The sequence below is a fragment of the Lygodium microphyllum genome, chromosome 3 (genome assembly GCF_053477565.2).
Source record: "Lygodium microphyllum isolate KBCC chromosome 3, Lygodium_microphyllum_v1.1.10, whole genome shotgun sequence".
Lineage (NCBI taxonomy): Eukaryota > Viridiplantae > Streptophyta > Polypodiopsida > Schizaeales > Lygodiaceae > Lygodium > Lygodium microphyllum.
The window spans coordinates 122363404-122380814 of record NC_141137.1 but is presented as its reverse complement, the minus strand read 5'-3'; the positions used below and the strand labels follow the sequence as shown (position 1 = coordinate 122380814).

At 39.1% G+C, this 17411-nt stretch overlaps 1 protein-coding gene across 2 annotated transcripts in view; it reads right to left on the bottom strand.

Moving 5' to 3' along the window:
- Positions 1–806: 806 nt before the first annotated feature.
- The window catches only part of APC6 (anaphase promoting complex 6), a 62254-nt gene continuing 45649 nt past the window's right edge, over positions 807–17411 (bottom strand). The window contains exons 5-16 of one of the 2 annotated variants that reach the window (XM_087674732.1): positions 6267–6312; positions 5945–6024; positions 5620–5804; positions 5336–5461; positions 4859–4933; positions 4647–4772; positions 4491–4560; positions 4164–4246; positions 3965–4078; positions 2585–2684; positions 2460–2495; positions 807–2172 (exon numbers count right to left, since the gene is read on the bottom strand). In XM_087674732.1, the coding sequence (XP_087530858.1) occupies positions 2029–2172; positions 2460–2495; positions 2585–2684; positions 3965–4078; positions 4164–4246; positions 4491–4560; positions 4647–4772; positions 4859–4933; positions 5336–5461; positions 5620–5804; positions 5945–6024; positions 6267–6312 (1185 nt within the window). In that variant the 3' untranslated portion in view covers positions 807–2028. The remainder of the gene's footprint in view (positions 2173–2459; positions 2496–2584; positions 2685–3964; positions 4079–4163; positions 4247–4490; positions 4561–4646; positions 4773–4858; positions 4934–5335; positions 5462–5619; positions 5805–5944; positions 6025–6266; positions 6313–17411) is intronic. The other variant, XM_087674731.1, reaches the window with a different exon arrangement.

Sequence of the window (17411 nt, the reverse complement as noted above, 5' to 3'; positions counted from 1 at the left end):
ATAGTTACTTAACATAATATATGTAGTGGTGCTTTAGCATAAGGACAATCATCCTCACAATCTTTTGCACCATTCTGAGAATTTGATTTCAAGTAAGTCCCAAGATGTCAAAGGTAACCCTAAGCAATTTGATTGACATGTAATGGAGTGACACCTAATACTTGCCAAGGAAATGTGTACATAAATACAAATCTCATATAAAACATAGTGTCTTGAAATGCACCCAATTTCTTATACAACTAAGATAGCTAAGCATAAGAAAGACTTTTAAGTCTTTGAACTATTAGGTGAATTCTTGCATTATATAAAGGGGACACAATGCACTTTTTCAAATGTCAATATAGATTTTATATGATAAATTTTAGTGTGCATGCTCTTTCGTGGGGCTTTTAACTAGTGATTCTTTTCTTATCCAAGGACCATGTATCTCACTTTGGGCAACGTGTATCATGCCTTCAATGTAATGTAATGTGTATCAACAAAAAATTTTACAAAAATAATAACTACTTGAGACCTCCTTAAGTAAACATGCCTAGAGACAAACATACCACTCCAAACTCAATACAACAATACAATGAGTTTAGATTACTCTTAAGGGGCAATTTGATAATCCCAAAGTTGTTTGAGAACCTTCAAAGAATAACTTAAATAACCATGAATCAAATTGTCCAACTACCAATCTTAATCTGAATTTTGGGAGAAATGCATGTATAGGAGTCAACGAACTAAACAAAAAACTACTTCCAATCAATGAAAATAGACCAAAGTTCCATGATGCCTCGAAAGTGTTTCTTCCACGACGCGATGAGTACGTATGCTCGGTCTCTACTCTTCATTATATATAAAGAAAATTATCCAACATGTACTGTTCAACCAGTCCATCTAGCATTTCGCTTCAGACCTATCCAAAGGTGAAACACGAGGTCTCGCAGCTATCTTGCACGAGATAAAACATCGTCGACTTGATGTACGAAGCAAGCAGAATATGTATGATACCGCTGCTACCGATAATTTCATTGCACTCAATACATGTTTGGTTCTCCAACTTCTCTTGCCATCAAGGCTTAGCATGGGATACACTACAAGGAAATTCTTATCTTTCTTCCAATATATACTTGAGATGCATTCCCAAACCAGATCTTCCTAGTCAACATGCTCAACCAACACTTCCCATAGCATGGCCAAAGCATATGTGCCTTTAACAGCTAACTTTTTAAGCAGGATTGAGGTCTCTATTTCATTAATGCTTGAAGGATGTCCTTAATGCAAGGCACTTGATGTATATCCCAAAGTGTGAACACCAATCCACATGCAACGAAGCTCAGTATTACACAAGGGTCCCCACATGAAGCACAACAATGTATGGGTTCTTATCTTCTGGAATTGCCACCTCATAGATGTTGAGCAAGAGCTACCAGTTCTGATATCATGAAAATTATAACTTGAGGTCTGGAGGTCTCCACGTTCACTAGCAAGAGCTTCCAATGATTCACCATGCAACTATAGTAAGAACAAGGGTCCTTTGGAATCTGCCAACAGTGCATCCCACAAGAAATTCAACCGAATCAGATCGTAAGTGTATTAATGAACTTCTGTAGACTTGTATCAGCACGGTAGTGCCAAGAGAGAGTACAGTTGTCTGAATAGCTTACATAGACTACGTGTAGTTTACATCATGAAGAATACACCACTAAGACACAACCTTTTATCTGTTCTAAGGAGACATTCAGGACATCTACCATGCATTTGGACATCAGCAGCATTACATGGCAGTGTTCTTCTCTGAAAACCTAATGTCAGGGCTTGAAACAATCATTATCAAATTTGAAGGTAACAGTGGATAAAATTTTACTGCAGATCTCAGTCAGGGACAATGCGTCCCTATAAAGCAGGTTGTCTCAGGTCTTACAAACCTGATAAAGGACCAATCCCAGAAGAAAAGTAACTGCTCTGAGAAGTAAGCCATCTAGTGGATCTTTCTACGATAGCCACAGATTTAAATCAGTGACTCAGTCAGATACTGAGAGGTTAAATTGTATGCTGCTGTGAGAATCCAATACCAGCTGAATGATACTGAGAATCACGGACAGCAGACGTTCGAATACACTCTTCTGTTATGGCACTTGTCAGCAACTCAGTTGTAAAAGTATCATCGGGCTTTAGACCAAGGGCCTGATTTCAGAAGACATTTGATGTTTAGAATTTGAATGTCAGAGAGTTGTGTGTTTAAGCGATTTTATGTGCATGTGGGTTTGCCTTATGCAAGCCATAAACATCTATAATAGAACCTCCAGATCACATGCTAGGCTATATGTTATGCTGAGAAACAAAAGGTGCATTTCTTGAAGAGGGAAAAAGAAACCGATGAAATGTCTGGTGGAGAGGGCTTGAATTAATAGGCCAACCAAAAGAGCACAAATGATGAATGAGGTGGACACCCTACGGAGAGCTGGATTTACCTTGTGATAGAACTCTATGGCAATTAATGTGCTACCCTGCAGACAAAAAATGGTAAATATAAATATCCAAGTCATTAAAATCATGTCAATGTGTACTGCCAGTGAAATAAAGAGTAGAGCATTACCTGCAAATGGTGAGTAAAACCCAAAGCAGCAAAAGTACCTGCTCCTCTAGAATTAAGCGCTAAAGCTTTTTCATAAAATGTGATTGCCTCGGCATAATACCTGCTAACATGAAAGACTGTAAACACAAGTGCTCTATCTGCCAAAGACAGCTTAACTAGGCTCTGTGACTACAAAATGTGCTTGCCTCAGCACAGTTACCTGTTAAAACAAGTGTATTCCTGTGTCTAAATCATCAACAAAGCCTAAAGAATTCCTCCCAGATCTAAAATCTGATCATGAAAGGTTGTGCTGAAAAAGTCTTATCAGCATCTACATCAAAGTGCCCTGATTTCTAAAGTACTTCCTACGTGAATATAAGAGTTTTCAACCACTTAAATTTCATGATACCGCAACTCAAGTTAATCAGCCATAACAAATCTTGACTCCATGATTGATGCTTGAAAAACCTCATACCACTCTGATGCTTGTCAGAGAGAATGCCTCTTCTTAATAGAGTAAATTTTACACAACAGCAGTTACTGCATGGTGACTTACTTTCAATTCACATCGATACTTTACCTTATTGTAGTAACATTTGTCTCTTAAGTCTGTACTGAAATCAACCATTATGTGGCTCAGATATATTCTTGATGGAGAGTGTCTAAGAGGGCGTTAGGGAGAACATGAATATTCACAAAAGAACAACTGACTTCCTTGCAAAAGACGTCAAGGACAAGGTACAGGAGAACAGCATGTCTCAAGAAGCAAACCAGCTAAAATTCATGTGCACACCTAGGACCACCTGATACAATGCCACATTGGATTTGAAACAGCTCCAATCCTTATTCCTTTCTGTAGTGATGATTATGAAAAAGGTCATTGCTGTAAGTTTCTACGTCTACTTTTCCATCCCTTCACACATGCTTAAGGCAGGCAAAATTTGCAAGGTCACCTTACCTTGGGTCAGATCACTATTGAGCACATCAGATACAGAATGTTTATATGAAGTCAAAAACGTATCATCAGTTATTTTCCGGGCCAATTACCTATCCCAGTAGAATACATCATCTGAGGGCACATGTGCATGTTTATCCTTTTCAATGCTTCCAAATTATACATTGCTAAAAGATACAGTAGGAACACATGCAGTGACTTCCAGATTTAGAAAACACCTTTAAGCTGTTAGATTGGCATGAAGCTACATGCAAACAAATGTGCACTTGACATGTGGGTTGCGGTACAGATTCTCGCCCTTACACTCTTGCCTTAGGTGCATTTTATACTCATGAGACCTACCTTCCTTTTAAGTACAGAATGTTTCAATATGTCAAATTTTGTTCTACAAGAGTATTGTTCAATCAATGAAAAGTTCTCGTAGAATATCAAAAGCAACAGCTTACATTAGTTTACGCAGAGAATGTGCCAGGTTAACAACAGTAGGCTCCCAAGCCTCTGTCCAAGGTTGAGGAACCAGCCGCAATGTTGTGTGAAAGTTTCGAACAGCTGCTTCATAGCTATCAATATGTGCATGAAAATTCAGGACTGAAAACTGCTCCTCTTGGCAAGTTCAAGTCCAAATCAAAAAAAGTAGAGACTCACTCTTTGTTCCGATATGCCATGACACCCATTTCATTAAAAATACGGGGATCTGTTGGACATATTCTTCTTGCCTGCATAAAAAACTGCAGCCCTTCCAGCTAATTTAGTAGGCCATAAAATTCAAATTGAAACAGTGCAGCTAATTTATTAGGCCCTAAAATTCAAATTGAGTCAGTGCAGCCAAAGCAGAAACCATTTGTAGGTAGTGTGAAGTTAAAAAAGGTGCAAACACTTTCAATCGGCAAGCTAAGAAAGCAACATCATGGCAAGCTTTTGACAGAGTCACATGCGCAGTTGAGCCATCCAATCTGGACTCACTGGGCATACCTGCTTAGCAAGGTTGAGATTATTTGTTCTAAGGTACTCCATACCAATACATAAGGCTGGCAGATGGCACCTGATGACCAAAGGACACAATTTAGAGAGTTCACTTGGATGAATATGCTCAGTATAAAACAAGATTTGAAGGTGGCAGCCACAAACCCTGCAAAAAGTTGAGCTGCAGTTCGATAAGCAGCCATTGCCTGATCGCTTTCCTCTTGAGCTGCATAAGCATGCCCAAATCCTATCCAAGCAGATGCAAATGCACGATCTAATGTAGTTGCCTTGCTGAAAAAGGCAGAATCCATCATAAATTCATATCTCCACAAACATGTGCATTTAAATTAGTGCTACAGGCTATACAACATCTATACCAGAAATAACGGCGTGCGTGATCAAACTGACGGATGCAGAGATAATAGCATCCAACTGCAAACCAAGCTATCGCCCTACATATGAGAGTTAGAAAATGGTGAAATTTATAAGTATGAAAAAACAAACTCTGTAGCAAATTGAAGCAGTAGATACCAGGCAGTCTAATGAGAGTTTGTCATTAAATAAATCTCCAACATTTTACAATGATCTCTTTGGTCCATTATGTGTCACGGTGCAAACTATAAATGCTCTCCTTCTTGTAAGTTTTCCAGCATGGTTCATATTATGATGGCTTTGCTGCTTTCTCTTTGAGAGAGAACTCATGCACATAATGAGGTTACCACAAACCTAAAGTTTGTTTAAAAACATCTGGACAACTTCTATCATACATAGAACTCCAACTTGCTAATAATATCAAACACATGATACTCTATTAGGCACTAAATGATTTAGAACTGAAACGGAAAAGGACTTACTTTTGAGGATACTCTTCAACTAAATTGTGTGCCTTTAGAAATAATTCATTTTTACGTCCAAGCTCTAAGGCAGCTGCTAAATGCATCGGCATGCACTTTAAGTGGTAAGGATCTGCTTCCAGCAACCTGTAGGAAGTTAGCCTGAATTTCAAACCAACAGGTTTTGATAGCAAAAAGTTTGAGGCCTAAAACTGGTATCCTGCAAATATGTGCATTGTCTTAAGAAAATGTTATCTAGCCCGATGGGTTTTAGAAAGGCAAACAAAATCCAAACTCTCACATACGCTTTCGTTGTTTCATAGCACTTCTGGTACTCCCCACGATGATAATGGTAATCTGATTTGCAAGCTAGAAAATCAGAATTATCCTTGAGAGAGTAGCATGCTGTGCCATCTCCATCAGAACTAGTGTCAGTAGGCTCCTTTTCTAACTCCGAAAATTTGGCCTCCACTGAATTGGATTGATCATACTATCCTTGGCAGACCGAGGAACTATGCATCAGCAATAATCAAATCGATGCAAGGTTCAGATGTATGTTTTGAGTAAACCATTTTCCATGTCAATTATGAACTAACCAAACCTGGAGATAAACTGATTTGTCAGACTCACCTTTTTTAAATGGCAGGAATATAACAAATACAGCCACTGGTCTTCTGGTTCAAACTTTAGTGCCGAAAGCAAGTTTGCTTCTACAAAACCAAGAAGCAAATACAAAAAGACCAGTTTTAGCACATCACTAAGGTTGACGGTTTCTGGGCAATCATTATGCACATGCACTCATATTTTATAACACCAAGGTGCTCTTCCTACATCAAAATTAAGTAGCATGCATTTGCACTCAGATAGCACACGGCTGATATAAATTTGAAAAGGCGCTCAAACTTGGTGAATAAGGAAGATCATATTCAGATAAAAAACAAGTAAAATTCACCTTCATCACTGGTCAGCATATGATTTTCAATCAGCCGTTCAAAAGCCTGTTATCATCAGAAATAACTAAATTCAATCTCAGTAAGTTCTTAGATGGACAATGGCAAGTCAATTCATTGCAACAGCATCAAAAAACGTTTCCTTTATTGCAGAATGAAGAAACCAAGAGTTACACAAAGATCATTTGAATGAGTAGTTTAATGCATAGTTAAGTTTCTGATGGACAGATCAGCTAGCATATGGATATAAAAGTCATATGGAGTACTAATTTTCAAAATGAAGTGGATGCAAGAGCACATGCTCAAATCTAAATGTCTTCTCATGTATAACTCCTTCAAAGAAAAGTGAAATGGTCAGGTTATAGCTCAGCAATAGAGCTGAATGGCTTATAAAGTAAGCCTGTTATTTAAAAAGTGAATAGCACTTTAGTTCAGCAGATTTAGCATCTTCTAGTGACAAATGTTTTATTAATAGCCTGATGAAGGGTGCATGCACACAGATGGCAAACTGGAGTATCCCCATCCTAAATCATGTAGCAAGGGCCACTGACTGCTGGCCAGCCCTCTATGCCTGCCTGGTCAAGAGCAAACCTTGTATAAATGTGTGCGCAAGCAAAAGGTGAAGTGAAATGGATGCCAAAAATGCTGATGTGAAAGAAGGCAATAAACCAATTAGCAAGTGATGAAGGCTGCATAGCATCTCTCTCTCACATAATGACAGTGTACTTCAATGTGTTTAGTACAAGCATGAACTCCAAGATTCGTGCCACTGCAATAGCACTTTTAACTATCAAAAAGAATGGATATAGGACCCTCCAAAGAAATCTGTAAAACAATCAACAATCTACAAAACCATACACATTTCACTATTGCAGTGAAGGCTACCCTGTACTCAGCCTCACAAGACAAGTTAGCCACAATAGGCTATTTCTTACTTAGCCATGAAATACATGAGCCGCCTAGAAAGAAACAATGTCCACTAGTAGACTACCTAGTGTCTATATCACCAGCCCAATCTAAATCACTATAATCCTATAGATGCAAGTCTCCCCCACGAGAAATAATAATGCATGTGACTTATTACCTTGCAAATATCTAAAGACCCACTTAACAACTTGCCAATGTATGGTCTGTGGGCTAATCATATACTTGCTCACCTAAGATACTACATACTAAATGTCAAGGCATGTGTTGCAAAGATAAATAAAACAACCAATAGCTTGGCTGTAAATTGCAACATCAAACATCTCTTCACCATCATGCATAGACAGCTTTAAGCTTGACCCCATAGGTTTGCAATTTTGCATATTAAACCTATGTAACAACTTATACACATACTGACTCTGACATGATAATACTATGCTGATTTTGGGTGAACTAAATCCCCAAATATTAGTGCAAACAACCCATACTTGACATAGCAAATGCATGTTTTAATTCAGCCTTAAAATCTGAAATTCTCCCCTCATAGATCCAATGAGCAACATGTCATCTACATAAAGAATGATAATCAACAAGTCTCCCCTCCATTCTTACGTCATCTACATAAAGAATGATAATCAAGAAGTCCCCCCTTCATTCTTAATGTATAGAGTGGAAGCAAACGGACTATTTTTGAACCTTTGCTGGCCAAACAACCATCAATTTTAGAATACCATGCATGAGGAGCCTATTTAAGGCCATAAAGAGCTTTATGCAACTTGCATACCATGTGCTCTTTTCCTTTAATCTCAAACCACACCCTGAAGGTTGAGACACATAAACATCCTCATGCAAATCCCCATTCAAAAATGTTATTTTAATATCCAACTAATGTACTTTCCAACCACAATGTCCAACCATCAAAATCACACATCTCACTATACTCATATGCGATATAGAAGTAAAAAATTCCTCATTATCTATGCCTTTCTTCTACACATAGCCTTTTGCAACCAACCGTGCCTTATACTTGCCAATTTTACCATCAGCTTATATTTGAGTTTGAAAACCCACTTAGTGCCAATGGCCTTCTTGCAAAGGGGTAGCTCTACAAGATCCCATGTAGAGTCAGTGGCAATGGAGTCTAACTCCAACATGGCTTGCATTCAATGTACATCTTGTTGAGCTTCGTCCATGGAAGCAGACTTATCATCATCCAATAGTGAGCTCACAAACACATGCTCATCACAATCATCTACTTTTGTTATATCAATCAAATATGCCCCCTCTATATTGTGTGTTGCATGCCTAGCAACTTGTCTAGTACGCTAAGGTAATGGGACATCCATTTTACTCACCTAGAGAGTTTGTTACAGCCATCTCAGAATTGTTTTTGCTACATTTACAGTAGCCCTTTCATGTTGAGCTGCTGCCAAATCTTGCTCATTGTCTTGTGTTCACTCTCATTCTCTCTTTCTCCATTTCCAACATTTGGTATCAGAGCTAGACACATGGGTTATGTCTCTCCACCGCTCAGCCGCGCTAGTGCCACCCATCCTAAGTCTACTCAATCGATAAAGGTAGAGGAGCTACTATTTTCAAGGGACGAGCTACTTACTTAGAAGGGAAGTTGTTTTGGAGAAGGTGTTGCTGTTGTTTTCAGCCTACATGCAATCCCATATATAGTCTTGCACACAACTTTGCACACACAACCTCTCTCAACCCTGCTCCTAATATTCTCAACCATGTCCCTATTTTTTTAACCTTTCTCGCCATTTTCTCAGCCCTGCTCGCCATTTTCTACAGCTCTAAGAAAAAATGCAAAAACCATAATTTCTCAAATTGGAAGATTTTCGAAAGTTTCTGTTGGAGTTCAACTGGATGCAGCAAAAGTTCGAGGAGTGAGTATAAGAGTGTGACGGCTAGTGAGAGAGTCAAAGAGAGAGCAAAGTGAAAGTGCTTACCAACAATGTGTTAGTACACAAAGAATAAAATATATTTATACTTAGGGCACGTAAGGGTCCATTCACATGTACAGCTAAATAATGTGCGTGCACTTTACACGAAGGTTAAAACCGGACCTTGATCCCAACAACCTCTCACTTAAAGGTCCAATGTGAATCTCTAGCCAACTCCCACTAGTCGTATGCAATGCTCGTGTTGAGCTTTGCTTAGGCTTTTAGTGAGAACGTCTGCAAGATTGTCTTGTGTTTTGATCTTAGTCAATGTGATTTGATCATCTTCCAAAATATGTCTGATGAAGTGATATTGCACATCTATATGCTTTGTGCGTGAATGATACATGGCATTCTTAGCCAGATACACAGCACTCTGGCTATCACATCCCTAAACTACAATACCTATAGACATGCCGAGATCCTCTACAAGGCTGCTCAACCATATAGCTTCCTTAAAAGCTTCAATAGCTGATATGTATTCAGCTTCAATAGTACTCAGTGCAACAATGTTCTGCAACTTGGAACACCAAGAAACAACCCCACCAACAATTGTAAAGAAATACCCACTGGTGGACCTATGAGTGTCCAAGTCACCTACCATGTTTGCATCACAATAACCCTGCAAAGTAAGTGCACCCTACCCATAGCAAATACACTTTCTTTGTGTACCCTTGAGGTATCTAAGAATACACTTGGCAACCTCCCAATGTGTTTTGCCAGGATTCGACATAAACCTGCTAGCAACTCCCACTGCATGAGCAATGTCTGGACGAGTAGCAACCATAGCATAATAAGAGAGCCACAAGCGAATGCATAAGACACTCCCTTCATAGCATTTGCTTCCACGTCATCTTTTGGATTGTTGGCTTTACTAAGCTTAAGATAAGTAGGTAAGGCTACCCCAAAAGGCTTAGCTTCAACCATGTTAAATCTGTCCAATACCTTTTCAATGTACTTTTCTTGAAATAAAAACAACAATTTCTGCATTCTATCTCTGCGAATCCTCAAGCCCAAAATATGCTTTGCACTCCCCAAATCTTTTATGGAGAAAGCTGATTTTTGAGAGCATCCAAGCTAGTCTTTCTTTTCACAGCAAACAAGTATGATGGGGCCGCCATTTGTATTCTTTTTCATGTACAAGCAATGATCTGCATGGCTGCGTGTAAACTCATGAGATAGCATAAAAGTGTCAAACTTTTTGTACCACTGCCGTGGTGCTTGCTTCAGCCCATACAGGCTGTGTTTTAGCTTACACACCATCTGCTCATTTCCAAGAACTACAAAGCCCTCGGGTTGTTTCATGTAGATTTCCTCATCAATGTTACCATGCAAGTTGTTTTTACATCATTTGATACAGCTCTAAGTCCAATACAACAATAAGAGCAAAAAGCACACGTAGAGTGGTCATCTTCACAACAGGTGAGAATACCTCTTGGAAGTCGATCCCTTCCTTTTATGCATACCCTTTGGCAGCCAGTCTTGCCTTGTACTTGGGTTTCCCATCAACTGTCTTTACTTTGTACATCCATTTGTTTGGAAGTGGCTTCCTTCCCTTGGGCAATGACACAAGATCCCAAGTATCATTTGCATATAGAGATTTAATCTCTTCCTGTATAGCTAGCTCCCACTTACTTTTGAACTCACGTGACTTGGCCTCTTTGTATGTAAGAAGCTCACCCTCATCTGTAAGCATTACATAATGCAAGGAGGGGTCAAACCTATATGGTTGCCCTTCTTATGCGTGTAGATCTACGTACCCAATGATTAACATTTTCAAGAATTGGGTCTACATCTGGAGGTGTATTATTTTCAACATTTATTGGCTGCTATAAGCCATTTTCAGCATGATGTTCATGCTGTAAAGCACCTTTATTTTCATTATTAGCACTTGCATTTTCATAATCAGCAAGCCTATCTTGCTATCCATGACCTCCTTGTGCTCCTACTTGCTGTCCATCATCATCTGGCTCAAAAATAACAGGCTGATTATCAGTTTCAGCCTGTGCTACAACACCTTGAGGCTCATTTTCTGAAGTACTAGGTGGCTGCAAACTCTAAAATTTCACATTTTTCATATCTTCATTAGAGGCTGAAGTACTACCTTTCAACAATTTTGCCTCATTAAACACAACATTACGCCTGCGAATAATTTTCTTGGGCTGAGGTAACCACACTTTGTAGCCAAATTCACCCTCATCACCATAGCCCGTGAAAATGCCTTTGGTGGATTTTGGTTCAAGTTTGTTCCTCAGCTCATCCCTAACATGCACAAATGCATCACAACCAAATATACATAAATGGTTACATGAGGCTGATTTGCCAGACCAAACCTCCTCAGGGATGCCATTATTCAAGGCCCTATTTAAAGAGCAGTTGCAACTGTGAACTGTGGTTTTAAGTGCCTCTCCCCAAAATTCATGAGAGAGATTAGCAATGGACAGCATGCACTGCACTCCTTCACATAAAGTCCTATAATATCTTTCAACCACCCCATTTGAAGAAGGGTTGTAAGGGGCTGTAAGCTCCCTCTTAATACCATGCAAGTCACAAAACGACTTGAATTCAGTCGATGTGAACTCACCCCCATTATGAGTTCTCAAGCATTTGAGCTTTCTACATGTTTGCATGGTCACAAATGCATGAAAAGTTTTAAAAACAGCAAACACTTCACTTTTCTTTTTCAGCAAGTATACCCAAATCTTCTTGGAACAGTCATCAATGAAGGAGATAAAATATGCAACACCACCCAACGATTTCACAGGCATACTACATACATCAGAATGTACTAAGTCCAAGACATTGGACTTGCGAGAGACACCAGAGTAAAAGGAATTTTTTATTTGCTTTCCAAACTGACACTCATTACAAAAGTCAAGTTTAGAGCCTTTTCCATCAACCCTCTTCAGAGAGATAAGGACATCAAGTCATTTCTGGCTCATATGGCCTAATCTCTTATGCCATAACTCTAAGTGGCTACAAATTTCAGCAACTGCCAGAAACTTGCCATTCAAGGCTTTACAGTGCAAACAATACAAAGTGCCCTTCTTAGTTCCCTCTACAATCAGCATGGAACCCTTTTTCACTTTCCACAAACCACCACCAAACAGTGTGGCATAGCCATGCAAGTCAAGGTAACCAACATATAGTAAACTCTTTTTAATGCAAGGCACATATCTGACATCTTTCAACACAAGCTCTTGACCATTGTCTAACAACAAGTGTAGAATACCAATCCCATCAATGTTGCAAGCATGGTTATTTCCAAGATACACCTTTCCATAACTGCCTGCATTGAACATAGCAAAACACTCCAAGCAAGGAGTTACATGGAAAGAGGCACCAGAGTCTACAATCCAAGTTTGAGTAACATCATCATCAACTGATAAGAGTGCATCAATCACATCAGCCTTGGTAATCTGCATATCCTGCATGTGACATACAAGGACATCATAATCAACTGCACATAATACATCAGCCTATGTATCCGAAAGCTCCTCTATAACTACATTGGAGGCCACATTGACCTTTTCCTTGCCTTTGGCTACCTCAGATACAACTGTCTTATCCTCTTTCTTCTTTTCGTCTCTTGCATTCTTCTTTCTCTCTTGTTCCTTATTGTAATATCTACAATCAGGGTTCTTATGGCCCTTCCGACCACAGTGATAGCAAGTAATGTCACTCTTTTCCTTTCCTTTGCTCTTGCTCTTGTTTCTCTGCCTTGCGTCTAAATTTTTCTTTTCATCCCTGTCTCTTACAGTATAAGCTGAGTTGTTGCCTTCTCCACTAGACATACGTCTAGTTTCTTCATTCAAGATAGAACCCCTTACCCCATCATATGAGAGGTTGGGCTTATTGCTAAGTCAAGCAATGTCATGATCAAAAAGATCGCCCTCAACTTATCATCAAAGTCCAAATTTGCATCTTTAACCTAATTTAGAATCCCTGTAAATACACTCAAGTGCTCAGCTATAAGCTTTGACTCATCCAATCGCATATTCACCAACTTGCGCATTAAATGCACCTAATTAACAGATGTGGTGATCTCATAGGTAGTTTTCAGCTTCTCCCATATTGCATAACCTGTCTCTAAACCCTTAATGTCTATCAAGATGTCATCAGTGACACCCATCTTAATGTAAGCCACAGCTGTTTTATTTACTCTGGCCCAATCTGCAATAGACATTAGTGTGGGTTTATGTTCCTACAAAGCATCCTTACATTCCTTTAGGAACAAAATGCCCTGCATGCGGTCTTTCCAAAGGTCAAAGCCATCACCATCAAACCGTTTGATTTCCATCAAACTCTTGATGTCTCAACTGGAAGAAGTTGCAGCCATTTTATCACGAACACAAGAGTAAATCCACTAAACTATAGAAGCACAAGATGAACTAGCAAAATACACTCATGTTCTTTCTCAACGAGGAATAAATCTTTGTTGTTTGTATACGAACCAACCACCACACGCACAAAAATGCAAAAATTTACCAAATTCTGCGCAAATCCCCAAAGTTTCAAGTCTAAAATTGCATAAATGTCAGACAATCTGACCCAATTGAGCAAAACTTTGCCATTACATGAAAAGCCCAAATTTTTGGGATTCAATGTTAAGAAATTTTACTCAAAAGTGCAAAATTCCGACAAATTTGGCAAAATCCCCAATTTAATTGAGGTCGCCACACGCAAGGTTTGCAATTTCTAACCTGAATGGTGCTGATAAGCATAAACGAGATTAAAACCAAGAAAAGCCCCAAATTTTTGGGCATGATTTGCACAAATTTGTAACCCGTACTTCAACACATGAAGCCCTATCAAAGGAAAGGAATTCAAAAGAGATTTGAAAGAAAATAAAGCTTTTAGCTTCAAAAAATTTTGACGGAATGACTAGGGAGGACCCTACTCCATCAAGTCTGACCGCCTGTCTGCCACATGTGCCTCGTCAGCTACTCACTACTCGTCGACCGATCACGTGACTGACGCAACGCCTCTGTCGCCTGGTTCATCTTTGCTGGACCCCGCTACCAAGTCACACACCTAGTCTCCACGTGCCGCCTGGCCTCCACGCTGGTCCCCACATGTGCCTACCGCCTGGTCGCGACCTATCTATTGTTGTGGTGATGGCCCGTGCTGCTGAACGTCGTATGCACATGTTGCCCGACAATCACACACCGCCCAGTCACCTATTAGAAGCATGCGCAATTTGCGCTTCGATACCACTTTTTGGAGTTCAACTGAAAGTAGCAAAAGTTCGAGGAGTGAGCGTGAGTGTGTGACGGCTGGTGAGAGAGTCAAAGAGAGAGAGTAGAGTGAAAGTACAATGCGATATGAGTGTACCAACAATGTCTTGGTACACAAAGAATAAAATGTATTTATACTAAGGACACGTAAGGGTGCATTCACATGTACAACTAAATAATGTGTGTGTACTTTACACGGAGGTTAAATTGGGCCTTTATCCCAACAGTTTATACAATTTCTTAGTTGTTTTGCTCATCTCATATCTATGTTCAAAGAAATTTTGAATTTCTCACACTCAAGCCGACAAATTTAAGAATTTTTTACTAACTTTCTCGATTTCTAAAATTTCTTCAAGTAAAGTTGGGACCTTTTTCCAATTCAAGTTCCCTGCATGAATTTCCACCGATTGCCAACATTGCACAATTTCTTCAACATAAGTAGGACAAATTTACGGCTTTTCAGTTTTTTGGCTCCGATATGCATCATGAAGCAGATTCCAACTCTACTGATTGCTTTTGACACACATCCCAAGGCAACATTTTTGCATAAATTCAAACTATAAGATACAAATTCCTTCAATCTCTTTGAAATTTTACAAAGAAATGTGAGGCTTTTGCCCAATATGTATTCGAAGGCAAGAAACAAGTAGTATAGTAGCATTTAATTGTTGCCACAGTCAAATTGAGTAGAAGTTTTTGGAAAATTTCAATAAATTTTGGTGAGAATCAACATTAAGTTGCTGTAATTTGTACTTTTAAGAATACACATTTCAAGGTAGGTGTGGTACAATAGTCTACAGCAGTGCATTGCTCTTATTTCTTCACAGAGTGCTATTTTGGATGACAAAGCATATACTTTGGCATTTGTGTGATAATTTGGCACTTGTTTGGCTAATCTTGAGAACTTTCTAGTACTATAAGGAGTACATACACTATACTTCTGCTTTGATGTATTTGGCTGCAAATTTTTCCTCATTTCTGACAATATGACACTTCAGGGCAACAATGATTAAAGCAACATCCTTGGTGTTCTCACTGAAGAGAACAAGCTTCATGGCTCCAACTATCCATTGTCGGCTTTTCTAGTCTGCAATCTTCTTGTTGTGAAAGATTTGTGGAACTCTGTTATCGATAACTTGCAACGACCAAGTGGTCTCACTCCTCAAACACCTCAACATCACACTTTAGGACAAGTTGCTAGTGTTGTTGCTTCTGCTGCCCCTTCTCCCCCTCTTACGAAGAATCAGAAGAAATGGGACTCAAAGGATGCACATACACTTTCTTTGATTGCCTTGTCAATGAAAAGAAAAATTATTGCGCACATTCGATCTTCTAAGGCCTCAAAATCAGCATGGGACATACTTAGTGTATATTTGATGCCTACAATGAAACTTAGATCTCTTGCCTTTGCAAAGAGTTGGTAAATGTAAACATGGATCTCACAAGAATCTTGCTTTGCACTCAACTGATGTGGCTATTGTAACCAGTCTTCCTCTTCAGTTAGGGTGGTGAATAATCTGATTAAGCACTCTTTAGAGCAATTAACAAATTCACAAAACTGAAATGCACACTTTACCATATAATATTGAATATTACACACCTTGTTGGCCCCAAAACTCGCGCCTCTTTCGATATTTATTTAACTTAATTGAAGAAAAAGTACATGTACAATGGGATTCTCCCAATCCCTTTCCGTATTCCAACTCCCCTTGCTGTCCAAAATAACTGACAAGACTTCAATCTAATTCTCCCTTTAATTCAAGCAATCAATTGGCCTTCACCCGCTTTGATGGAGATGGAAAATGGCCCAACTTCATTGATTTACTAGTCCCTCCACCTGAATTTGACTAAAAACAACTTCAGCCCTATTGAATCCAAGTCTTGGAGCTTCCAATTTTTGACACGCTTCCCAGGGCTGCTACTGAATCCCAAGTTCTGTTGATGCAAATTAGAGTTTACAACAAAGAAATCTGAAATTTCTGAGCCTCTCGTGATCTCAATGTTGTAATCTTTAAAGCAAGGCTATAGAAAGGCTAGGAGATGAGAGAGAATGCCCAGGAGAGAGAAAATTCTGACTTTCTTTGCGAACAACTGAAGAAAATCTGTCATTTACTGTTGTTGCCCTATCTCAACAGCTTGTAGATGCAAAGAACCAAAAAAAATCAGTCATTTCCTACTACTGCCCTGTCTCAACAACCTATAGATGTTGTCACATGCTGTTGATTGGTCTTCTCCTACCCTTGGCTACCTCAAAAGGTCCTCCAATGGCTACAAATCAAACCAACAACATCTCCTCTCTCTCTCTTGCAAACTAAATACACTAAAAATACCTCTCTCCAACCTCTTAAGACCTTTTTCAATCTTGCTCAGTCTTTAAATACTGAAAATTAATCTAATAATTATTTCAATACCTTGAAAAATAATCTAATTGGCCAATAATTAAATTGGCTAGGCAGCTTCCATTCCCGAGTGTCTATGTGCCATCTTTGACCATAAAATTGACATTAGGTATCATTAAACGCCACTTCCCTAGTGTCACCAACTAACACTTATGGCCAAATGAATGACCTAGGCCAACAACTGGCACAAATACCACCAAGTACCTGTGTGACATAACTTATAGCAACTTTTACCTTTAACATCCCATGATTTTCTTAAGTCTCGAGCTCGTAAATTTACTCTGACCCCAGCTATACCTCACATGTACAACATTTACTTAACCATGTGATTAAAAATTAATCCACGTGTTAAGGTTTCAAAAATACATGTCCTCATGACAGCTATCATTTTCAAGTTTAAAGGCAAGGGTAAAAACCATCTGAGTCCCCCCTCTACTTCTTTAATAACTATTCATCATGAGTCAATGTTCCTTCACATCTATGAGATGGAGAAGCTTTCTTCATCAGTTGTCTAGTCTTACAAAGAAACCTCAACTCATTGATAGTGGTGCTTCAAGTCATATGGCTCCTTAGGAAATTTTGTTATAAGATCTTCAACCATTAGAGAGTATAGTTATTATTGGTGCGCACTCTCA